General features: G+C 31.5%; 2 protein-coding genes across 2 annotated transcripts; both read left to right on the forward strand.

Moving 5' to 3' along the window:
- The first annotated feature begins 21,858 nt into the window (after positions 1 to 21,858).
- LOC122589194 (pentatricopeptide repeat-containing protein At5g15300) lies at positions 21,859 to 25,172 on the forward strand. The gene is made up of 2 exons (XM_043761444.1): positions 21,859 to 23,514; positions 24,784 to 25,172. The coding sequence occupies exon 1, from the start codon at positions 21,859 to 21,861 to the stop codon at positions 23,503 to 23,505; it is 1,647 nt and encodes a 548-aa protein (XP_043617379.1). The 3' UTR covers positions 23,506 to 23,514; positions 24,784 to 25,172.
- On the forward strand, positions 24,630 to 25,172 carry LOC122589195. Its single transcript, XM_043761445.1, has one exon. The coding sequence runs from the start codon at positions 24,741 to 24,743 to the stop codon at positions 24,903 to 24,905; it is 165 nt and encodes a 54-aa protein (XP_043617380.1). The 5' UTR covers positions 24,630 to 24,740; the 3' UTR covers positions 24,906 to 25,172.
- Positions 25,173 to 26,286: the final 1,114 nt, after the last annotated feature.

Genomic DNA, 26,286 nt, shown 5'->3' on the forward strand with positions numbered 1-26,286 from the left:
ATAAGACAAAATTCCAGACGTCATGCTGACGTCACCTGGTAGTTAAGAATTCAAAAAGGTTACCGGCTAAGGGAATAGCAGGTCAATCGTGTATTCGATAACGTTTATGATTTTGTTCATGTATACAATAAACCTTTTGTAAGTTCGTGTACACAATAACTTTTTGACTTTAGTTGATCACATTTCCGTGCACTTAACCCATTACTTTTTAAGTTGAGCCAATCTAACCCATTTAATTTCATATTCATATAACTTATACGTGAGATATTGTTTTAAATAAATACTTGTCTAGGCTCCAGAATAATAGACTGTCGAGTACGTGATCCCGTAGATTATGAATGCATTGATAAAACCGAGTTCTGGGTGGTTAATGAGGAGGTTGAAGAAGAACTTGATATTGATGAGTTAGAAAACATATACTTGAAGAAGCGGAGCCAACTAATGTTGAGGCGTCTACTTCCCAAACTCAAGGTTTACTAAAATGACATATTAGTTTTCTTTGATATCATGTTTACATCCATTTATTTTTTGTTTTAGGTGAAAAAAGTCAATATGTTGATGTTTTAAGTAACGAAGATAATTTGGATACTTGTCGTGAGTTTTGAACTTGTTGGAACAAGGTAAGTAAGGTGATAACTTGTTTGTATCTTTATAAAAACAATGTGTATGCTGAATACATATTTCATTTCAATTCGTATTGTAGGAACAAATGTGTTTTGAAGAAGAAGATGATGATGTGGATATTATATATTGATGTTGGATGACATTTGAATGTGTTTTGTATTAGAACTTGTTTATTTATGTGTTTTGTGTTAGACTTTGGTTTGTTATACATAATTGATGGTTGAACTTAATAGTACTGAACTTATCTTATGTTTAACGGATTAGTATCTTGAAATGTAATAAACTTTGTATGAATGTCTATAGTGTGAAATAGCTAAAGTTGTGTTCATTGTATGCAATCATCTTTAATTTATGTCTATTGTATGTAAGAAAATGCATCTGACCAATCAAAAACTAACAAGTGTCAGCTATTTATGGTTGTCATGTATGCATTCTTACATACAATACACATAATTTATAGATAATTACATACAATGAACACAACTTTAATTATTACATACTATAGACATTCGTCCAAAGTTTGTTACATTTCAGGATACTTATCCCTATGTTTAAACTAGAAATCTTTTGGTATTATTTGGAAAAATGTATGCTTCGTCAAAAACTAGGTCCAACTACGGTCCGACCGATCCGACCAGTAAAATTTTGTGAGTCCGGTTCAGTGTCCGACTTATAAGCCTCTTTAAATTACCAACTCAAAGTTTGTTACATTATAAGATACTTATCCCAATGACATTTAACTAGTTAATTACCAATATTTTAAAAACCAGACCGAACACTGAACCGAACTCACAAAATTTTACATTATAAGATACTTATCCCTTTATAAAAACACTAACCAACTCAATGGCATTTTATGTACACGTGTAATGACCCGACTTATAAGCCTCTTTAAATTACTAGCTAATTGACCCGGGTTCAACCCGGATATATTAATTAACATTTTAAAATTATAAGATATATTAAAGAGATATATATATATATATTATGTTTGCTATTAAAATTGATATAAATCTAGTAATTCAACTAACACAATAATTATATAATTAATATATCAACTACGACAATAAAATTTTTAAATTTAAAATAACTACCGCATTAAGTAAATTAAAAAAGATATTTTATTTTTAATATTATTAAAATAAAAATAACTACTGCATCAAGTAAATAAAAAAAAACATAGTAATAAGAGAGAACTTTTTTCCTTTAAATAAATGATTAATACTTTTACTAAACATGTAAAGGACTATTTTTATTTTATTTATATATGACATTATAAATAAATAAAAAATATTTTAAGGTGAAATATGGATTTGTCACATCAATAATTTTCTAAAAATACTTATAAGAAACAATCTTATTTTATTATATATAGAGATTTGTTTTTGAAGGTGATTTTTAAAAAAGAATACCCTTATAATGATAACACAATAAAAACATTTAAATATATCATTTTGATGCATTAAAAGTTCATAAAACTAACATAATGTGTAACTAATTATACGTATTTAAGTGTTTAATAACACATTGATCCGTTAAAATAAAAAAATCACTTTTTTTTGTTTTGTTCATTAATTTTGATGAATATGCATCCATTTTTGGATGCACAAAAAAAATGATTTTCTTAATTTTGATATCTCAATGTGTTGTTAAACACTTAAATAATTATAATTAGTTACACACTATGTTAGTTTTATGGACTTTTAATGCATCAAAATGAAGTTTTTAAGTGTTCACACCGTATTCTCATTTTAAGAGTGTTCTTATTTGATTGAGCCCCTATATACAAATGATGTTTCACAAATATAACTACAAGTATCTTTATTAATAATTATCATTGATTTTGTTACGCGCCAATCTTTTCTTATTAGACATAATTTTAAACCTACATCTTAAGCATATTAAATATTATACATAGTTATAATCTTTACATGTTTATCAATGAATTGTTTCTTTAACAAGGTCCGTTGTCCTTTCAATACCAGGTTAAATTTAGTATAATTTGGTAATGGTCATTTATAATCTTAGTGAACACTTATTTATTTGGTCATTTGTAATCTTAGTCAACAAGGTTAAAAAATAATGGGCATTTAATTAGTTTGGTCATTAGCAAATATAGTTAACCAAAAAAAGCTTATCCGGCACTAATAAAATTTGTAAGAAATCTATAGTTGCTATCAGTGACCATTTAAATTTGGTTTCAGATATCAATTAATAGTGACCAAATTGGGTTGTTAATATATAGAATATATGATTTACCACACAAAACTAGTGACAAAATATTTTTCTTCTCTATTGAACATTTTCTTGCATTTGTGTCTCAAAGTGTTGTCCTAAGTTACGATCAAATTAGTTGTAGCTAGCTTTCATTGCTGAAAGTTGTTGTCTCAAATAGCATAGCGATAAATCAAAGTTCATTTTTAACGAAAGAGAATCCATGTATCGATCTCAAGTTATCATTTATGTAATTACGAGATGTAATATATTAATTATTTAGTTCGGTTAGTCATTACATAGAAATAGGAGCCAAACTAGCAACAAGCTTAATTATCGAACTTAATTGTTTTAGGATTACCCTTAACGTACATTAGCGTGGTCTTAACATGGTTTTGTAAGTGCGGTTTAAACATTAAAGAGCGGTTGGTTATTTGCAAATTAAGACGAATATTGTAATTGATAAAAGTTTAAGCCTTCAAGGTGACCTTAAAATGATGTATGTGTAATACTTCCTCCATCACATATTAAGTATTATAGTTTGATTTTTTGAGTTTTTTTTCTTTTAATTTTGACTGTATATACTTTTGATTGTGTGATGTAACACTTGATATAATATATATGAATTGATTGATTTTTAAATGTACTTTTCATTAATATAACTTTTATCAACTAATCTATAACACAAAGACAAATATTTACGGTCAAAGTCGGAAAAAAAAAATTGTCAGTCAAAATAGGACAATTAAAATGGGATGGAGAGAATATTATATATGAACATGTGCATATCTACCAATAAACTAAAACAGAATTGAGATGTTCTTAAAACGACACGTAACGTAATCCTTGATCGACACGTATCTTTTTAATTTATTTATTTAATTAAGTTATCTTTTTTAATTGTATATACATTCAAATTTCTTATTAGACTTATAATTAAACTATAACTCTTGACTTATAGATACAAAACATATTATAACCTAATTTGGTTCATCGTTTTCTTATTAACAAAAATTGTCTTTATTTCTTTCTCAACTTTTTAACTCTTATTACTTATATTACTTATACTAAGTTATTAACATGAATACTTAAAAAAAGTGAGCTTACCCGAAATCACAAGCTTATTTGGCGTCATCCACTATGCTTACAAGTTCCGATTTTGATGTGATTGTAAAAATTCAAGATAAAATCCAAAGAATAACCAAACATATATTATATTTATCGTTACTGTTTATTATACTTTAGTTTCGATCATCAGTTTACTTTAACCACAATTTATTTCATACTCATGAATCATGTATAAGGCATATTCAAATTTCTTTATAAAACAATTTATATAGCTATCGTACATCGTACGGGTGTTAGGACTAGTATATCTATAATCTATAAATCCTTATAAAACATATTGAAATTCTTATTTTAGGAAATTCAACACTTTTTTATACCCAAAATACTCATATTTCTTAATTATAATTTCCCTATACACTTAATCTATACTTTTATAATATCTAATAAAAAAACAACTCTCTCTTTAAATGTTACACGGATAAATGATCTAAAATGACATTAACGATTAAAATACGCTACCAGTCATTTATCTTTTAAAATATCTTGGTTAACCTTTAAATCAGTTACTTTTACATTAATTATCTACACCACTTGACGCCGTCTCTACCACCAACAGTCGCTCTCACCACCACACCGTCGTTACCACGATCACAGCCGCATTACGCAGGTACCGTGCTAGTAGATATAAACATATATTCACACAATGCACATTTACCAAGTAAAGTTGTTTCTTCTAACACGGGACTAATTAATATATAAATTAAGCTAAATGATCTTAAAATCTTGATGATTACATGTTTCCACGTTTGAGACATGTGTTATATGATAGATATGTGGTGACTAATTAAACGTATAAATATAACATATCTAATGTAATGTATGTTCAAACAGAAAGTTGGGTAATTACTGTTTTCTACTAGTAAACTTAGCACAAAAGTCAAAAAGTGTACAAAACGTGTTAACTCTATCTAATTTAACCAATTTAAGTCTTGGAAGAAACCTATACATCTAATAGGACATTGATCATAGCCACGTATGTAATTTCCGATGATAACCCCACCAACACCGGCGGAGCAGCCACCGGAGCCGGAGAATGAAAGACTATTATTAAACCACGCAAATTTATTGATTGGTTCGTTTCAACAATAAATACCTAATATTTATTATTCTTTTTTTCTTCCAAAACTAAAAGGCCATAAAAAAAAAAAAAAGTCTTGACTTTTTTTATTTAGAAGATTAAGGCTTTGAGACGGCGGTGTGGGCCATGCTTGTGATTTGTCCGGCATGAGGCCATGGTGGGGGACAGATACGTGGCAACATTGGGCTCGTTTGAATGACTTAAAAAAATAAAATGATTCTTTGATAGTTTGATTTGAGTGGTGACATTGATAGTTAATTAAATTTTATATATCACCCACTACTTATTAGACAAAAATATTGAATATCAACTTTATTTTTTAAGATGTTTATTTGAGGTTGTGATTCATGTTCTCACATTTTATAATTTGATCATGGATAAAGGAGGTATCAAAAGTTCGTACAAGATGGGTATTTAGTCAAACGATCGTAGCTTTTATATAAATTATTTAGTTTAGATGTAAGTACATTCGGCTACAAAAGTAGAATATTAAACATTATATATGGAGATGAGAATATGTTTGAAGATGGTCATCAACGAAACAAGAAACCATTTGATTCGGTTCTCAATTATTGTTATTTATGTTACTCATGACTCATCTATGTATGAAAAGTCTTGTATTTCTTGGGTTGAGTGGATTCAAAATCCGTTTTTTCATATGTTACCTTTTTTCGTTGGTGGTTTTCTTATTAATCGTTTAGTTATCAATAAAGCAATTGACAAAAAAAAAAAATGTAATGAATTTTAATTAATTTAATTCTTTTGAAATGCAAGACGACATCTTTAGAGAGCTCATTAAAAAATGGTAGACATTGATAACTTATTGCTTGATTGTGGGCTTGTTAAATGGACGGACCACACCTCTCTTGACTATATGAAATAGATCGGTTTTTGATTAATTTGGAAAATTGTAACAATGCTTGCTTTCAAAAGAAGACTTGAAGACCAGAAATCATTTTCGGCCAAGTCATGTTCTGTAGATCGTTTAAATGAAGGTATAAAAAAGAAAGTTAATCTTGAATATCAGCATATTTTATATATAAAAAAATTATAATAAAAATAAGCTTTCTAAATTTATTTATTAAATAAATAAAGAGAACTCTTTATAAAATATACAAAACATGCATACTTCTTTTAAGAATAACATTCTACGATACTCTTACAAAAAATAATATATCCTTTTAATAAATACCCTAATAATCCTTTTAAAATCTTAAAATATGACAAATATAATACACTCATTCTCTTCTCTAATCTCATCCTTAATTTAATTTTACCAAGTGTCATAATCTTATAGTTAAAAAGATTTTTAAAAAGATTATTTAAGAAGATTAATCATTTTTCAACTCCTACTCCTAATTACACCTGAAATCCATAACTTTTGGAAATATATTAATCCACCCCTATAATTGTGGAAAATGAAAATCGAACCCAAGTAGATCCTTCAAAATCAAAGATCTTTAATGGGTCACCAACCCATTGACAATAAAACATATTTTATGCACTTAAAAGTTATAAATGTGTCACACAATATTGTTGTTTATAATCACTTTTATATAATTAAACACATAAATTTATGTTCAAAAAGAGCTACATATATCTAAAAAGGTGCAGTCGAACTTGTTTAATTACCATTTTTTCATAGTTCTTACAAATATATAGTATAAAGTCTATGTAAGTTTGTATAAAATTTATTAATTTTACTTTTAAACCATGACAGCTTTGATACTGAACTCATTGAACAATAATTCTACTCCCACCCTGTTAAAAAGGGGTAAGAAATTTTATAATTGGTGTAGACTTTGTATAAGGGAAAAAAATTTCAACAAAATTTAATTCTTCTAAAAAGCACCGACTCTACGTAGTACGCCTTGACTTTGTACAAATAGTTTCAAACTTTCAATATACGCGGAAGAACAAATTAATTACAATTTTTTGAAAGGTGAATTTTTCGTGTTGTGATTCGATAGTGAGAGATCTAACATATGTTGTTTTAACCGGGTCCGCGTTATAAAGTTCCCTCGAAGTAAAAATACTTATTTTAAATACCCGATGGAGGAAACCCCCTACTAATCCTCCAGAAGGAACGACGATTAATAGGGGTAAACCCTACCCCCTCAGACTTGAACCAGTTGGGTATACCAAGTCAAGCCCTCATAAAAGGACTTGATTCCTATTTTCTCTCTAAGGCTTGAACACAAGATCTCATGTTATGGAGATGGCCTTTCAACCATTGAGTTAAAGCTCAAGTACAAAAAAATTAATATTACATTAACATTTTACTTATCTATTTAACGATAACAATTACAAAATATAAATTAACTTAATAATTTTATGCTAACTTTTTACACTATTTTATTAGATAGGCTTTTCTTTTGATTTATTTACACTTATAAATCATAAATATATCGAATAATTAAATATACATTTACAAGTATGGACAAAAATAAAAAAGATGAAGACACTTTTACGTTTAAATGTGACGAACGAGAATTTTGTACTAATTGGTATCTACGATTTATTTGTGTTTGTAAGCATTCGCAAGTATAGCTGGTAAAGAAGAAATCATGTGTCAAGCGATAACAAATTGTATCAATTTTACGTATTTCTAAAAATTCCATAAAAACGGCTTGTAAATGGGATATGAGTTGTAGTGAACCGAGTATGACTTGCAAAAAAATAAAATTAAAAATTGGGATATCCTTTTTATTCACATAGACGAGGTTCTGAACAATGCAGATGGCTATTAGGCCACTTGCATTTGTGGCCTAGTGTAACCGAGTGTTCGGATTAATCCACGGGAGGTCATTCCTTTTATGTTTAATCGGGATATCCATTTTATTCTAGTAGTTATCGTTATTTTACGTGTATGTCTCTTTGATAGTCATGTTAGTGTCTGACTTTTGAGCTCTCAGCTCACGACCGGACATCGTGAATCTTATTGTATCGGCTAGTTTCTTACTAGCATTTTTATCTTTATCTTTAATATAATAAAATCTCAATGTCGATAAAATAAAATAAATAACTTGCAACATCACGGAAATATACCAATAATTTTACTCTATAAAGCATGCATTATGCATCACCAAGAATGAGGCATCCTCTGATGAATCTTGCTCTTTGTTTTAAAACAAAACCAATTGTAGTAAATATTAATTAGGAGGATGAATTAAGTGGTTGTATCATTATTTTTCGGTTTGTAATTTAAAATCTGGAATATTCAAAATGTTTATTCTCATTAGTCGGTCTCTAGCTAGATGCAAGATTATCATTGATCACTTCTATTTTTTGTGCAGCATGCAAGAATTATTGGAGTATCAAACCAAAAGTTAGGCAAATGGAAAAGTTACCCATATATTGGATCGGTTAAGAGTTCAATGCACATAGTCCCTTGAATCCTTGATAATACATTTGATAAGTTTAGATTCAAAGAATCCAATTTCATATCATATGTTATGTACAAATTAGGGTAAAACATATATTTGTGGTTCATTTTGTTTGTTTTTGTGGTAGTAATTTTGTTTTTGATACTAGGTGGGCACATGGCATGGTCGAACTCTGTAAGGGTCAATATGTGTATAAAAAAAAATAGAAATATGATTAGATCATATTTTTGACTCTTTTTTCTATATTAATATTAATATATTTTTATATAAACTTATAATTATCATTTACTATTCAAAGTTGTATTACTTTCGTTCCCTTAACTAGAAAATTTGATAACTTCGCATTTTCTTAATTTATCTCCATCATATTTAAACTCGATTTATTTTTATTTTTTACTTTTTGGTTGCAATTTTCAGAAATCTTAATTATAAATCCCTTTTTTAGCTTCAATTATCTATTTTGTTTCAACTAAAACAGATCGACACGCACAATCACTTTTTCCTATACCTATTTACTGGCTGGTCACTAGTGCATAGTGACGGTAACAACAATAGTATTCAATAGTGTTAACCTTTGTATGTAGGAAATGGATAATTTTGTGAAGCGTAACCGATCTGTAATGAAGTAGTGTATGTAAAAAAGTTAAAACAAGATCAGAAATGAGAGTATCTACATGGATTAGTTAAAAATTTTACACCAAAAATGGAAAAGACAGACTCTAGGGCGATTAACTAACAATTATTGTAATATTTGTACGTTATATGGGGTCCGCTTGTGACTCCAAAATTCATAGGTCGACTCTGTACATGTCACAGAAGTTTTATATAATATCTGAATAATCATCTGAAACATTCAGAATTTGTTATATACTTTTTAAAAAACAAAACTCATTCATTGGTAAAGGGAATGGCCAATGACACCAATAATATGTTGCAATATTATTGTTACAGTGAATTTGTTATACATTTCTATTTTAATGTTGGTACACTGTTTTCAAGGATATATTTTAGTGCTAAATATGCTATGAAGTTGCTCACTGATAAATCACATAATTAACATGGTTTGTGTGCACCTAGTTAATATCAAAGTCTGCTAAGTCATCTTTTATAATGACACTAGATTTAGATCCCGCATAAAACGTGGGCTTTTGATATAAACTTTTGTCTTTAATTTTGATTAGGTGATATAAATGACACTCGAAAATTTGTAAATTATATATGGAGAACAATGGTTGACATATTTTAACGGAACAATAATCAAAATTTGAGTTCCATTTACGATCAATATACTTGAGCCCATCTCCCCAATCCATGCTCCTCTTTGCAATATACATAAATAACCATCAATTCATTCCATCTTCCCAGCCAATTCCAAAACTGTGTGAATCATAACACAAAATGAGTTTGTGTTTAGTTTTCAAATATGTGGTATTGAATATGAATAAAACATGAAAAATTAGATATATCCGGGGTGGCGGTGTGCTATTGCAACTTAAAGAGTATAGACACATTGCTATCGAATTTTTTTGTAACGAACATGACACTTAAATACTACTAAATCACTCAGGGACGTGTAAGTATTGAATTGACATAGTGTTAACCAAGACTAAATACAACTTACTTCACTATCAACTGCCATTAATGGGCAAAATCAACAACCAAGATTGAAAAAAATAACAGAAACAGCTATAACATTTACTAAATTTTCTATCATTAGCATTGATTAATTTCTTCATTCGATTGTTTATACCGGAGCATAGCCGTTGACAGACTGAGGGATGTAAAAGATGACAGCACACCAGTAGCCCATTTGACCCACAATGGAAAGATAACCAAGAACCTTTTCAATGATAAAATGGATGAGTTATTAATAGTATTTCAAAAACTAAACATATAAGAAAAGAACTCTACTTTAAATACACAAGACCATTACTAGCCTTTCCATTCCGTCATCAAATGAACTCTTGGTGTGTTTATAAAAAGCTACTAAACGGGTTTAGACTTTAACAAACACAAAAGGACTTGCATTTTATTATATTCCTATGTTGTTCTACATTTAGACGTTCAGGATCCCAAAAAAAGGATCTACTCTAGAAAATATTACCTTCACAACTGGGATCAGCTCCATAATACAGGACCAAGAGACAAGAGCACACTGTTTACGTTTCCTTGTGATGTTTTGTGCTGCAAGTTTATAAAACTCAAATTAAAAGAGCTATAGGATATGCATTCAACAAAGATTGTTTTGTAATATCTTGTAACAAAATGTTGATAGATTAATCCCTTATATATAAAATGCTCTAGACAGTATATCTGCACTATATATCAAACATAAAAACAAATCACAACCCAAAAATCAAACATAAAAAATAAACCAACTTAAATAAATCTTATATCAAACTACAATCACAAACCTTGTTACTTATAATACTTGTTGCTGGTGGTGACGTGTAGAGCCGGCAATGGTGATTCTGTAGTAGCCACCAGCCCACCATTGGAGATCGAACATAACCCTAACAAACTTGATAAAATAATTTTTGGTTCAACATATCCAACCCAACCTACCCCAACCCGCCCATTTCAAATAATATAATTAGAAGTGTTTTGCGCAGACGCAAACTAACCCATTCCAAAAAATTGGTCATATATGTTTCAACATATCCAACCCCGCCTACCCCAACCCGCCCATCCCGTTATGACTTGGACCTATGTTCGCCCATTACACGACCCATCCATTTCTCCATCTTTACTAAAGCAAAAAATACCTTCATTCTTGTGTATCAAGCCGTAAACTGATCAAAGTAAGTTTACTTGCAATGGAGTATACAACCTGGTCAAATTCTTGAATCCTAAACAAACACACAAACGCAATTAATTACCAGGCTTGGCATTATTGAATGTAACCATTATTCTGTCATCTTTTAAAAACCCTGAATCATTATTCTGTAACCATTTCAAACTCCCAGTTGTGACCCCAAACTTACTTTAAATACCTCATCAAGTGAGAAAGTGAGACATCATTCCAGGCTAAGTCCACGACTTGATAATATAATGTAACAAATTATTTCAGTACCAACCTTGTTTGTCCAGTAGCAGAATACTTGAGTTATTTGTATACACACATTAAATATACACACATTAACATCGAAAATAAAGTAATTTACATAATAAACATATGTCAAAGTAATTTACTACATTAACCTTTCTATACTCGGTTTCACATTGGTATAAATCCACTCCCTTTTGTAAAAATTGTTGTTGAAGGTGCCCTGTCAAGTGCCGCTTGCTCCTTCCCTAAGTATCAATCTACAAAACATGTATCATAAGCTTGTAACGACAATTCATACTCCGATAACCAAAATTAGATTTAAGAACACAAATAGAAGAAGAGGGGAAGGAGGAGAGACCAGGGTGTGTGGTGGTGGTGGGAGAGGGGGGGGGGGAGGGGGGGGTAATTATTTGGTTGGTTTACCATGAAATGCATGGGGGGCTTTTAGGTGGTTGATGCATTTTTGTATGAAGGTTACCTTCTCACTGACTATATTCAAAAGCATACATTTATCCAGAACTTCATACTATTCAAAAGCATTGTCCTTTTATATCACTACTTCAAATATTAAAAACATGTTTCCTGAGAAAAAATTAGTGTATCTCCTTCTAAATTCATCATAGTCAATCAAAATACACACAAAGTACCCAATATTCAGAACTTCTTTTGCACTTTGGACAGTAAATAAACCAATATTCAACCTCAAATCTCTTTTCTAAACATACTTTCATACTAAAACTAAAAACAGTCAACTTGTCATACTAAAAACACTTTGAGCTAATTTCTAACTTAATAATTAACATAAACATATAATTCCTAAACTTAATAATTTTGAAAAAACCAATTCCATGTAACATTTAGAAAACCTGCAAACTTTAGAAACTTAAATTTTCCTCATCATCTTCATCCGTATACCTGTAAAAAACAAAAAAAGAGAAGAAAAAAAAATGATGAGCAGCAGCTTGTTTAACATGAAATCCCAATTTCAAAAACCCTAAATCATAAAACCAAAATTCGTCTCAAAAGTAGATAAATCAAACAATGAATTCACACCAAAAGAAAGAAAGAACAAACCTTTTATCGAAAAATAAGTAAATATTCATTCTTCCGACTAATTAGCCTCTAACATGTTTTTGTTGTAGATTGAACAAGTAGAGAAAGAAATATGAATATACATGATATATATACATATATATATATAATATGTGTCACACCCCGCTAAAGCGGAATATACGGGATGCACAGATAAGCACAAGCACGCACAATACCAGTTCAAACACAACCAATAACATTAAAGATAAGAAGTATCATAAGTTATTACAGAACATGGGATGAACCCAGAATTAGATAATATTCCAAACGACAGAACAATTGTCTTAGATGATCTTGAACTCTGAACTCGAACAAGCAGAAGGGGGTCTTCACAGCTACAGATCTTGGAAGAACGAGCAATCGCCAACGGAGTGAGCTTAGAGAAGGAAGACTCCTATGCTAAAGGATCTACTAGTCTAGCCTGGAAAGCATGTAAGTTCAAAAGGGTCAATTACGAAAGTAGTTGGTGAGATTCACATAAAGAACTTAATAGTTATACATAGTATTAATATATATCAAGAACAAGTCATAAGATCAGTACGTTTATCAAAAGTACTTTGTAATAGTAAGAACAATAATAAAAAAAATAAGTAATGCACCCTGTACGTAAGTATATAATCACTGCTAACCCGATTGGCCAAATATGATCCATAATGTGCCAGTTAAGCTCACATAGTCACGTAAGCTAAATATGATCTAGATCAGAACAAGTACAGATAATATGCATCCTCCAGAACTGTAGAGAATGAGGTGGGCCTACCCTAACAGCGCTGTCCATAATTACCTACGGTTCATTCCCTGAACTGTGGGACATGAATTGATAGCAGTAAAAATAGAACTCATACATTGAACAGTAAGTACATAATAACGACATGTATATCAACATGAATGTATTCTAGATCCTGCCCATTCAGGATCTAAATACACTTTAGAAGATAATTCAGAATCATTTCATAAGTATTTTCATACGATCATATAATAGTACGTAGAACAGTTCATGAACGTATATATATATATATATATATATATATTTATATATATATAAGTACAAAATAGTTTTCATGCTTTTCAGTCCCCGATAAAGAACTTGAACAAAATGTACGAAAAGGGGATAAGTGAACTCACAGTGATCTGGTACACTCACAGTTATCGAGCACAGAGAGCACGCACAGAGATAGATAGATTATATCTATCAAAATCCAAGCACACCTTGACAGAAACCTAAGTACATGTTGCTGTGATTTGTTGTTAGAAACATGTTTTGATCGTCACAAGGAACCCAAAAGTACAAATGATTTCACAAAAACAACTCAAGATCAAAAGGGTGATTTTTAGTGTGTGAAAAGGTGGTGGAGGTGTTCCTGACTATGTGTTTTTAGAGAGAGAGAGGTGTTTGGAGGTGATGAATGAATAGTGAATTTTCTCACACTACAATATTCTATTTATACCTTTTCCAAATGAATGCACTAGGTATTTCCAAGGAACTATTTGTGAACATTTTGCACTAGAACAATTATGGACATGAACATTTATGAACCGAACCTTCATATTTTATCGAATTAATTCATAATCCGTCACATAAATCAAGATTTAAGATCAAATTGACCTTCAAATAAGCACATATTTTAAGTCTAAAGTACGTCAAGAACTTAAATAGATTGGACTGTCTAGCCGTTCAGATGGCGAAAGTACGATCTAAGAACTTAATTAGAATATTCGTAAGGCGGTTGTTACAATATGAATATACAGGATCTAATATACATGATATATATACATATACATATAATATGTAAACATATAAAGATTTGATTTTGGGACAAAGAGAGATATGAAGAATGTGATCTGCTTTTTTTTCTAGATCTGCTTTTGAATTTTGGGATCAGAGTTTTGAATATAGATTTGAATATAGATAAAAGTTTTTTTTTCTCAAGGAAGCTTTAACTCACACACTTAAATCACCATAAAATACCTACAAATTTCATCATTCATTACATAATAATTCTGACGTGGCATGCCTAAACAACCGACAACAAGGCTTTTCTTACATCACTTGGTTTCTTCCTTTAGTAGTATAGGAAGATACTATACAAACCATAACAAATAAATTAATTTTACATGTCATCTAGTGATTTAGACTCTAGTAATTTAGACTAGGGCTAAGTGTGCCGGAATGCAGTTAACTAATCCTGAAAAGTTATTGTGTGCACGAACTTTAGGTCGGCATTATTGTATTCACGAAACTTGTTCAAGAGTTCCATAGTAAACAAAAGTTACCGGGTAAGAAGTTAGCCGGTCACCACTTTCACGTTGACCTGTTGACTGCTTATGTGGCATGCACACAATAACTTTTTGGGATTAGTTTATGCACACAATAAAAAAATATATGAAAATAAACAAGTTTTATGTGAAGTAACCGGTCACACATTCATTTTATGTTCACAATAAACATAATTTCAAGTTTCCTGAATACAATAAAGTCGACCTAGAGTTCGTGCACACAATAACTTTTGGTGATTAGTTGACTGCATTTCGGCGCACTTAGCCCTTTAGACTATATCCCCCACATATATAAATTAAACTCATGGGGATACACAACGGAACAAATATAACATATTAGTCTTAATACCCGTACGATGTATGGTAGCTATATATATTGTATCATAAATAAATTCGAAAATGCCTCATACATGATTCGTGGGTTTGAAATAAACAGTAATAATAAATATAATATATATTTTTAGTTTGAATTTTGGATTTACCTTAAATTTTTAGAACCACGTCGTATCGGAACTTGTAAGCATAGTGGATGATGACAAATATCCTTGTGATTTCGGATCGTAAACTCAAAATTTTGAAGTTTTCATGTTAATAACTTATTATAATTAATAGATGGTTAGATAATTTATTAATCAGAAAACAATAAGTTATAATGTATTTTGTATTAATAAGCCAAGAATTAGAGTTTAATTTTAAGTTTAATAATGAAATTGAGTTTATATATAAATAAGCTAGTTTAACAAAATAAATAATTATTTATGCATGGATATATGTATCCTATTAATAGGGTCATGATATGTCAAAACCCAAATACCATATTTAATTCAATATTTAAATAAATAAATCCTGTATACTTCGATTGTTTTAATGGTTTCCTATTAATATTCAAATACGATTACATAACTTACATAAATGATGTAATATTAAAATAAGGAATTTATTGTTTTAATATGACTTATTTTAATAATTATAATAAATGGACACTTGTCGTTTTAATATCATGCCACGTGTTGTTTAAAGAGTGCTACAATATTTTTGTTTTAACTTACTAGATAATTAACCCGGGTTCAATCCGGGCATATTAAATTTTTTTTTTATAAAAACGTATCTCTGTCACTGACATTGCGACAGTCCAACGGTAATTATAACCTCTAAATAGTATACCTTATCATTAGCTTATTAACGCGCATGATATGCAGATAATTTAAAAATCTATTAGGACAAAAGCATTTAGATTATGCAACTTAAAATACCATATATGATATATTAGAGTTTTTAAAAGGAAAAAAAAACATTTAAAAAAAAATAACATCAGAAAATAAGAAAAAAATGAAAATGCAAAATATTGTAAAAAGAAAAGTATTTATGACATCATAAATAATTTAAATAAAAAAACTAAATTTTAAGAAAAAGTTTAAAGGTAACAAATAAGTTATTTTTGTAAAAAGATGATGTCACAACAATATTGTTTTATTTAATATAAAGATTAGTAGATATTTATTCATCAGAAGATCGAATACCCTATTAACTAATGGATTAATAGCTTAGTGAGTCAGTGGTATGGATTTTTTTTTGTGAGGGCTTGAATCTGGAAAGGCCCAAATTTAAGTCTAAGATTCAAAATTTTTCCTTAATATATTATCGTGCTTTTGGAAAAATTATTATGAGAATTTTGCTCTTATTAGGCTGGATACAATAGAAAAGTCGATGGGTCGCCGTTGACCCATCAACGTTGACACTATTGTTAGAGAGTCGTCCGGGGGCTTTGATGGATCAAAGTGGCTTGATGAGAGGGAGAGGAGTGAAAGTGGGGCCAACCTTTTCCTTTCCCTCTTTATTTATTTGCTTTTCATCAATAATGTATATATATATAGGATATATATATATATAATATGGGTGAGATATTTTGAGACCACCTCTTATTTTAGGACTAACTAGGATCATTGATTTTTGTACACCATCATCATCTACTACGATATACAAGACTTTTTTGTGACTTTCCGGAGACGGGCCCACCAGAAAATCATGTGTAAGTTAACTTACACATGTGTAAGTTACTTACACATGTGTAAGTTACTTACACATGTGTAAGTTACTTACACATGTGTAACTTACACATCTGTAAATTAACTTACACATGATTTTTCTGTGGGCCCGTCGCTGGAAAGTCTTAGTGTTTTTACAAAAAAGTCTTGTATATCGTAGTAGATGATGATTGTGGTGTGTAAGTTACGAAAATCAATGGTTCTTTTTTGGACTTTTTTTAGTTGGTCTCAAATTATCTTTCCCCATATATATATATATGTATATGTATAGGGTGAGGATCCTGGAAGAAGGTGACTTAAGGAGAGAAGGGAGAGAAGGTCCTATTAGCTAATCAGAACGCGACATGTGGCAAAATTTAAAAAAAAAGCGCGGTGGCAATTTTGTAAATAAATGAAAGCTTTATGAAGCTTGGTCAGCTTGGGATCTCAGTGGGTTGGGTCAGCATGGGTTGGGTCTGCTTGAGTTGGATCAGTTTTGTTTGGTTCAGTTTGATCAGTCAGCTTGGGTGTGGGTCAATTTGTCTGGGTCAGCTTGGGGTCATGTCAGGTTTAGGTCAGCTTGGGTCAGCTTGGGGTTGGGTCAGTTTGGGGTCTGGGTCATCTTTGGTCATGGTTGGGTAAGCTTGGGGCCTGGGTCGGGTCAGTTTGAGGTCTGGTCAATTTGGGTCAGCTTGACACAATTTACACATAATCTATACAAATGTAGATTATGGGTTTTGGGTCAGCTTGGGGTCAGGTCAGGTTAGCTCAGCTTGGGTCAGCTTGGGGTTGGGTAAGTTTGGGGTCTGGGTCAGGGTTGGGTCAGCTTGACACACAATCTACACAAATGTAGATTGTGGGTTTTGGGTTAGCTTGGGTTCTGGGTTGGGTCAGCTTGGGTTCTGGGTTGGATCAGCTTGGGTCAGGTTGGGTTAGCTTGGGGTCTGGTCAGCTTGGGGTTGGGTTAGCTTAACACAAATGTAGATTAATCTACACAAATGTAGATTATGGGTTTTGGGTCAGCTTAGGTTCTGGGTTGGGTCAGCTTGGGGTTGGGTTAGCTTAACACAATTTACACATAATCTACACAAATGTAGATTATGGGTTTTGAGCTAGCTTGGGTCACGTTGGGTCAGCTTCGGGTCTTTGTCAGGTTGCATCAGCTTGGGTTCTGGGTCAGGTTGGATCAGGTTGGGGTTTGGTCCGGTTGGGTCAGGTTGGGGTTGGGTTAGCTTGACACAATTTACACATAATCCACACAAATGTAGATTATGGGTTTTGGGTCACGTTGGCTCAACTTCGGGTCTGTGTCAGGTTGAATCAGCTTGGGTTCTGGGTCAGGTTGGGTCAGGTTGGGGTTTGGTTGGGTCAGCTTAGGATTGGGTTGGGTTAGCTTGGGGTTGACCAAGCTGACCAACCAAGCTGGCCCAGAACCTGGGCTGACCAAGCTGACCACCCAAGCTGACCCATAACCCAAGCTGACCCATAACCCAGACTGACCAAAAGTTTGTTTTATTTACAAAAATGTCACCGCGCAATTTTTTTTAAAAAACGACATGTCACGCTTTGATTGGTTAATATAACCTTCTCTTCTTAACACACCTTCTTATTTGATCTCTCTCCTATATATATATATATATATGTGAGTGTGTGTAGTAGTAGTATATGTGTGTGCGTGTGCAGGTGACAAAAAAGAAGAAAATACAATTTTTAGAAATTTACACTATTAGTTCCAATAGTATTTTATATATGTTTTCATATATTTAAATAAATTTAAGTTTAGTCCCTTAAGAATTAATTTATTTATATTTTAGTTTTGAAGTTCTTAAAAGTTTTAAACTTAATTATTATGTGAAATATAATATAATATTTTTCTTATTCATAAAAATATTTTATTTATTTTTGTATAATTATAGAATAAAATAAATAAAAGTTGAGGAAGATGTGAGAAAGAGGTGTGGAAGAAGTATTATTAGGAGTCAGTGTGGAAAATGTGAATGAGAAGAGTGAAAAAAACTAATGTGGCAGTGTGCAAGAAGTGTGAATGAAGTGCCTATTGTATAAGGCCTTAGGTATTAGGTGAATGAGCTATTGTGTGAATTTGGTCAAGAAAACATAGTCTAGACCTTTTATTGTGATATTCGATCTGTACAAGTCAAAAAATCAAAAGGACTAATACTAGCGGAAAATGAAACAAATATAAAATCATAATAAGAAAATGTTATTATAAAGAGATTATCCTAAAAAGTTGCATGATTTGCTATGAATTGCCTTGTGCAATATGCTAAATCACGTACATACGAAAATGCTTTTTTAGTTGCATCTTTAAGTATTATAATTCACAAAGTCATTGAATAACAAATTATAGTCAATAGCCTAAGCTGATATTAGTAAACCGACTAAGTTCATATTATGAGCAGAAAAAACTTGTGAAGTTAATTTCTCATATTGTTCCACCCATCTATATTCCAATGGCTGAGGTATTTATAGGTTAATACCCTGCTTCATTGGTGTTCAATTCTTTCATGTACTTGTCTTCTTATGGTTATATAGAAAGGAATCTTTGATAGTTACATTCTCATACAAGTAGCCTCACTAAATTTGTCACACGTCTTCTTTGAGGCAATAGAAGTATGGACACACATAAATAAAAACAAAATGAACCATTAACCTGGAATACTATGATTGTATAACTCCACAAGTGTCATCCTTATCTTCTTGTTCAAGGTTTGGCTGCATGTTCCGGACACAGATTGAGACATTTGTCAGATATCAATTTGTCTAAGTGTTCTTGAGCGGACTACAATCCCAAGTTAGACTTTTACATCCAACGTACTTTATCTTCTATCTTCATATTGCCTTTGACTTGGATTGAATGATATATAAGCAAGATTAGAAATGTCTTAAACTGACTCAGAACAGATTATAAAATCTTAAAAGATTTTACTAAGTGTTTTCTATCGGGTCATCGCCAACATCTATTGAAATATCATTATCTCTATTAAGATGGTATGTTTTTAAAGCATTTTTTTTTATCTAATTTCTCAACTTCCGTTTCATTCCTATTCCCATTTTTAACCAATCCGGATATCCGTGACCCGACCCTTACTGTTCTAACAAATAAATAAAAAATGAAAGTGGCTCGTTTGACCAACTTTGGGCCCGAGTAAACCCTCTCCAATTAAAGGAGAGGCAGTTATTTTCACAAATCATGTCAAAATTTAATCAAACACATACATATTCAAGGTTCTGAGGCGTAAAGCGGCTTGTCCCTATACGCCGGCGAATCCTGTTTCAACAACCTATTCTACATATCAGTTCTCCCGACACGGTCTAAGTGCTATCTCCAGTTTGATGCACAATCAATATCGTTATACATTCACACTTTGTTAATTAAAATAAAAAATTTATAAATTATTAGCTAGGTAATCTTAATTAATTACTCAAGGTCAAATGTAGTATCTCATGACAGATTAACATAATTGCAACTAACCGGGCTTGTATATATTTGGACTAGTTGTAACTAACCATCTTTTAGACTTTCCGTCAAAAGTGGCAAATAAATATTTAATCAACTTGAATCAGATTTAATATCAAAATAAACGACTTAACGATGGTCATCACCCTAGAGGCTAAGGATGTTAACAGATGATCAATCTCTAATTAGCTAGCTATTAAATATGTCTAATCTATATTTATTTTTTTTCAACGTATCAAAAACTGATAAGACTTGGTAGCCACAAATTTTTTTTTTTGCCAATATTATACTAAATACCATTAATAAATACAATTTCAGACTTTGTATTTCAATAAGTTATCTTTCGTGACGTTTGAAAATCTTAAAATGATACTCTCTTCATCCTAAAATACATACCCTCATTACATTTTTGTTGCTCATTACTTTTTGTTGTATCAATATAAGTTTCCAGTTTCATGTATTTATTTTTACTTTTATTCTTTTATAAAACAAACTACTCTTTTCGCTTTTTGGGCCTGTGCTTATAAGGGTGATCTTCTTGAAACTTCTTCCATGCCACATCAGCATCACATTACACAGGACTCTACCCAGGACTCTCACTGTCTATAAGGACAACTTCTTCAGAACTTCTTCGTCATATCATTAATTCTTTTATATTTTTCAATTACTTAAACATAAAATTAAATAACTATTTTTTTATATTAAAAACATATTTAGATTAATAAAATCTAAAAAACATAAATAAAAAATAATAATAAATTAATGTTAGGGACTAAATTAATAACTTTTAAAACTCAAGAGTTATTTCATAAATATACTATACTTTAGGGGTTAAAATGAAAATCGCTTATTATATAGTAATGTATATATGTGTGTAAGTGAGTCTTCTTCCTCAGCTAAATGATACAGACATATATATATATATCAACCATATATATATATTTTACAGAGCAAAAAAAAAAAGAAAACATTCAAACGGCCACAAAGGACCCACACCCTCGCGTCTTCCATCTTCTTCGCCAAGAACAACTCAGAGGATGCAGCCAGGACAACAACAGCCACTAGGGCGTCCGCGTCTTGGCACCTTGGGACGCTCGCAAAGAATAGCTATAAGCACCGACCTTAACATTGTATCTTAAAAAACCCAAAATACCCTTAACTTTAACACATTCTCAACCCATACACTACATCTTCCAATCCTTAAAATATTTTCTCATTTTATCTATTCATACTATTACTATCATCTATTCACTAATTTAAATATTTTCACCCAATATACATATAATAATGTTAATGAAATTATTTACATCATACATCCCTTAACCCTCAAAATAACTACACTATCTCTTTTACATTAATTACTTTTACATTAATAATCACACCGTTATCTTTACCACTCCCGTTACCATTAAACTATATGGCTTTTTCAATAACTTTGGGCCTCCTAATATAATATGGGCCAATAAGTAGTAACCAAGAGAAAGCCCAAATCAATCCAAACGACATTGATGATTAGGAGACAAACAAACGATAAAAACCCCAATTTCCATCAACGGTCGTCTTTATGGAGGGAAATCACTACTTTTAGAAAACTGAGGCAAATCCATGCTTCAATGATCATTAATGGATTCAATTCAAACAAATTAAATCTTCGAGAACTTATATACGTTTCGGCGTTAGTTATACCTTCTGGAATTAGTTATGCACACCAACTGTTCGATCATATCACTCAACCAGACTTATTTATGTGGAACACTATGCTTAGAGGCTCTGCTCAAAGCCCGAACCCTGGAAAGACTGTTTCTTTGTTTAACCAGATGGAAAAACGAGATGTTAGGCCGGATCGTTATTCTTTTCCGTTTGTGCTTAAGGCGTGTACTAAGCTTTCTTGGGTTAATATTGGTTATGGTGTTCATGGAAAGATTATGAAATATGGGTTTGAAGATAATACGTTTGCGAAGAATACCCTTATTTATTTTCATGCTAATGTTGGGGATATAGATATCGCGAGTGCTTTATTTGATTCTTCAGCGAAAACCCAAGTTGTTGCTTGGTCTGCTTTGACGGCTGGGTATGCAAGGAGAGGGAATTTGGTTATGGCGAGGAAGGTTTTTGATGAGATGCCGGAGAAAGATTTGATTTCTTGGAATGTAATGATTACGGGTTATGCAAAGAGAGGGGAAATGGATAGTGCCAGAGTTTTGTTTGATGAGGTACCAAAAAGAGATATTGTAACGTGGAATGCAATGATAGCGGGATATGTAAATTGTAAGTTACATAAAGAAGCGTTGGATATATTTGAAGAAATGACGAGTTTGGGAGAACAACCTGATGAGGTAACAATGTTGAGTCTTGTAACAGCATGCACAGACTCTGGGGATTTAGATATTGGTGAGAAGATTCATCGTTCTGTTCTTGATTTAGGTGGCGGAGAATTGAGCATTTTACTTGGCAATGCGCTAATAGATATGTATGCAAAGTGTGGGAATATAGATAAAGCACTCAAGATTTTTCGTAGTATGAAAGAAAAAGTGGTGACAACTTGGAACTCTATAATTGGAGGTTTAGCCTTTCATGGTCACTCTGAGGAAGCCATAGATATTTTCAAAGAAATGTGTCAACTGAAAATAAAACCAAACGACGTAAGTTTTGTTGGGGTGTTGGTGGCTTGCAGTCATGCAGGCAAGGTTCAAGACGGTCGGGAGTATTTTCGTCTCATGAGAGACAAGTATAAAATTGAGCCAAACATAAGGCATTATGGGTGCATGGTTGATCTTCTTGGACGTGCAGGACTTTTAAACGAAGCATTTGAATTTGTAGACAAAATGAAGATGAAGCCAAATGCAATCATATGGAGGACTTTACTTGGATCATGTAGAGTTCATAATAATGTTGAGTTAGGTAGGCATGCTAACGAGCAATTACTCAAATTAAAATGGGGTGAAAGTGGTGATTATGTATTGCTTTCGAATATATATGCTTCACAAGGCGAGTGGGACGGTGCCGAAAGGTTGAGGAAGGTTATGGATGATAAAGGAGTGAGGAAAGAGGCTGCAAGTAGTTTAGTTGATGCAGATGAACAGACTCTCATGCAATTTCTGTTTGATTCTAAACCTAAAACAACCGTTGGCAAGAAGCATAGTTTGATTCGCTAAGCCAAAGAGGTAACAGAATCCTCCATGTTAATTACATAATTATACTTGCACTATAGATTATAGAACATTTGAAGTAGAAGTGGCACTAATAAATTGGTCAATCTTAGGTAGTAAAATCTTAAAAAATCCATTTTAAATACATAAAATCTCCTAATCCATTTTCTATTTAAAAAATATGCATATTATTGTTGTAGTTAGTTTGTTTTTGTAATCTTAATCAGTGAGAAAAATGTCAAAAATGGACCCAGAATTTTTTTAAGGTAAAACTGAACTGGCCTGCCCATTACTGCCACTAATAAATATGACCCGTTTTTCAAACCCTTTTTGACCGCTGACCCAACCCTCCTGTCTTGCCAAATCTAATATTGACAAATGTGTATTAGATCAAAATTGTAAACGATTGGCGTAATTTCAATGTATAGTAGTTTTGTAACACATATATGGTAAACGATTTTAATGGCTCCTTTTCAAGTTTTGTGGGAGTTGAAGTAAATAACAGTTAACTTTCAAAAAAAAAAAATAAGATCAAAGTTATCTATATTTCACATTCTAGGGGAATTTGCTCTTTTGTGTTACTAATGATGTATGATCTATCACATTTAATACTCTACACCTGCAAAGCAGTAAAAGAAAAAACTTGGTAGCCAGAACGATTCAATTGACATTCCAGACCATCTGTAGAAATGCTAACAAAAATAACATCATTGTACATAATAAGAAACTTCTGACAAAGAAAATCATGTTTAACAAGTTATTCATATCTGCTTACATAACTTAACAAAATAGTCTGTATTTTTCAAATGAGCAGAAAACCGTTTTAGTCAAAATAACTCAATTGGCTCACTGACAATCAAAAAAACATTAATTTTATTCACATTTGCATAATTTATCAGAACATCTTTTTTTTTTTTGTAAATTGAGATGTTTACTAGTATATTTTTGTAGAATATTACTGGTATTTGATTTAAAATGACAGATTAGATACATAAGTCATGAAAATTAATCAGTACTAATTGTATTATAGTTTTGGCCATTGGAAAAGTTGGAGGGGCATAGTGCACATCACAACCCTTAATAAGTTGAAACTTCTACTTAGCTTCCAAGAGTTGACTTTCTTGGTTTATATATGAATGCACCTCTCATTATTGACTCATTCCTAATCTTCCAAACAACCTAGCAGAAACTTGAGTTGACTTTCATTTTAGACAGTTAATTCAGAAATAAGTAACAAGAAGATGATGAATGAAAAGATGAAAGCTTTGATGATTGGTGTTGTAGGTGCAGGGATGACACTTTCTGCATATTCTCAGACATACATGTCTCCGACTCAGTGTATCGGCACAGGCCTTGTTGTCCTAATTGTCGGACTTCTGGTCGGTGAAGGTTTTCTCCCTATTTAATCTCCCATTTTTTTGTGGGTCTCCTGAGACACGGGTTAGATCCCGTGTATCTAGTATCAGATACACATGGATGGACCCACATCCCCTTGTCGAGGATCTGGAATCTAAATCCTTTTTTGGTTTACCTTTTTTTTCTTTCTATTTCATGAAGTTGCGACTTTAACGTTGAATCAAAAACACTATAGTCATAAGATAGCCGGTGATAATACTATGTGTGTGACCTGATGTATAATTATTTTGGAAATCAAGTTCTTACTTTCTTATCAATATCGAGTTTGTTTAAGATGGTAATTGTGTTCATATTTAAGTTACGAGCTCTTATTATGGAATCTCTGACAGAAGAAATATGCATTTATTTTGAGCTTACTATAGGCGTTCGTCTTAAATTCATTTCTATTGTTAAAACTTAAAAGTCAAATGAACACCAAAAATGGATGATATTTGTGATAGTGGGTTACTGATTATGTGTGAATTTGTGAATCAAGAACTAAGTGTTAAATAACAAAAGTCAACAAACCATAGAAGCTGAAGAACTTGATAATCATATAAAGTTTACCAATCAAAAACATGGATGAAAATGTTTTGACGAATTGATCACAATCCAACCAGACTAAAACCATCCCGAGCTTCTTTACTAATTCCGTTTCTTTTGATGTGAGATGTCATATCGTGTCGTGTTTCAAGATTTCCATTGTGGCTTTTTCCACACAATAAAGGAATACAAAAGTTATGCAATCACCACGTCCTTGCAAGATTCTCATATTTGATTCTCCATAGGTAAACAAAACATCCTGAGGTTACCACATACAGTTTAGTCTTAAAACTTGCCTTCCCTGATTAACCCGAACATAAGAAAACTTCTCCTGTTTTACTAAATGGTATAACATGGCTAGAAAACTGATATACGCTTTGGATAATACATGTGTTTGTCAAAGAGAATTATAGAATATGTAGTTCTGTGTACATAACTGCATACAAATCATTTTAAAACATTTTGAAATATAAGAACCGTTCGCGTAAATAATGAGTATATGTCAGAGTAATTAACCCAGTATATAGTATAATTTCCATGAACACAAAAGCTTTAGAAGTTATTAACTTATATTATTTAACGTACAGGACCAAATAAAAGCTATTGTTTTGTAAATGAAATTCAGGTAACATTTTTTACTAGTATTTTACAAACACATGCTGTTCTGTCAGTATTTTTGGTATTGTTCGTTGTTATTGTTTGTATATGTCAATGTATGTATGATAAGGAAAATAAAAATGAGATATAGTCTTCATGATGTTATCTATCACAAAGTAGAACCCTAGATAACTCCAACTTGACAATGTCTTTATCTTGTGCATCACAAGTATCATCAGAAACCTAGCATGA

This window comes from Erigeron canadensis, chromosome 2, assembly GCF_010389155.1.
Source record: "Erigeron canadensis isolate Cc75 chromosome 2, C_canadensis_v1, whole genome shotgun sequence".
NCBI lineage: Eukaryota > Viridiplantae > Streptophyta > Magnoliopsida > Asterales > Asteraceae > Erigeron > Erigeron canadensis.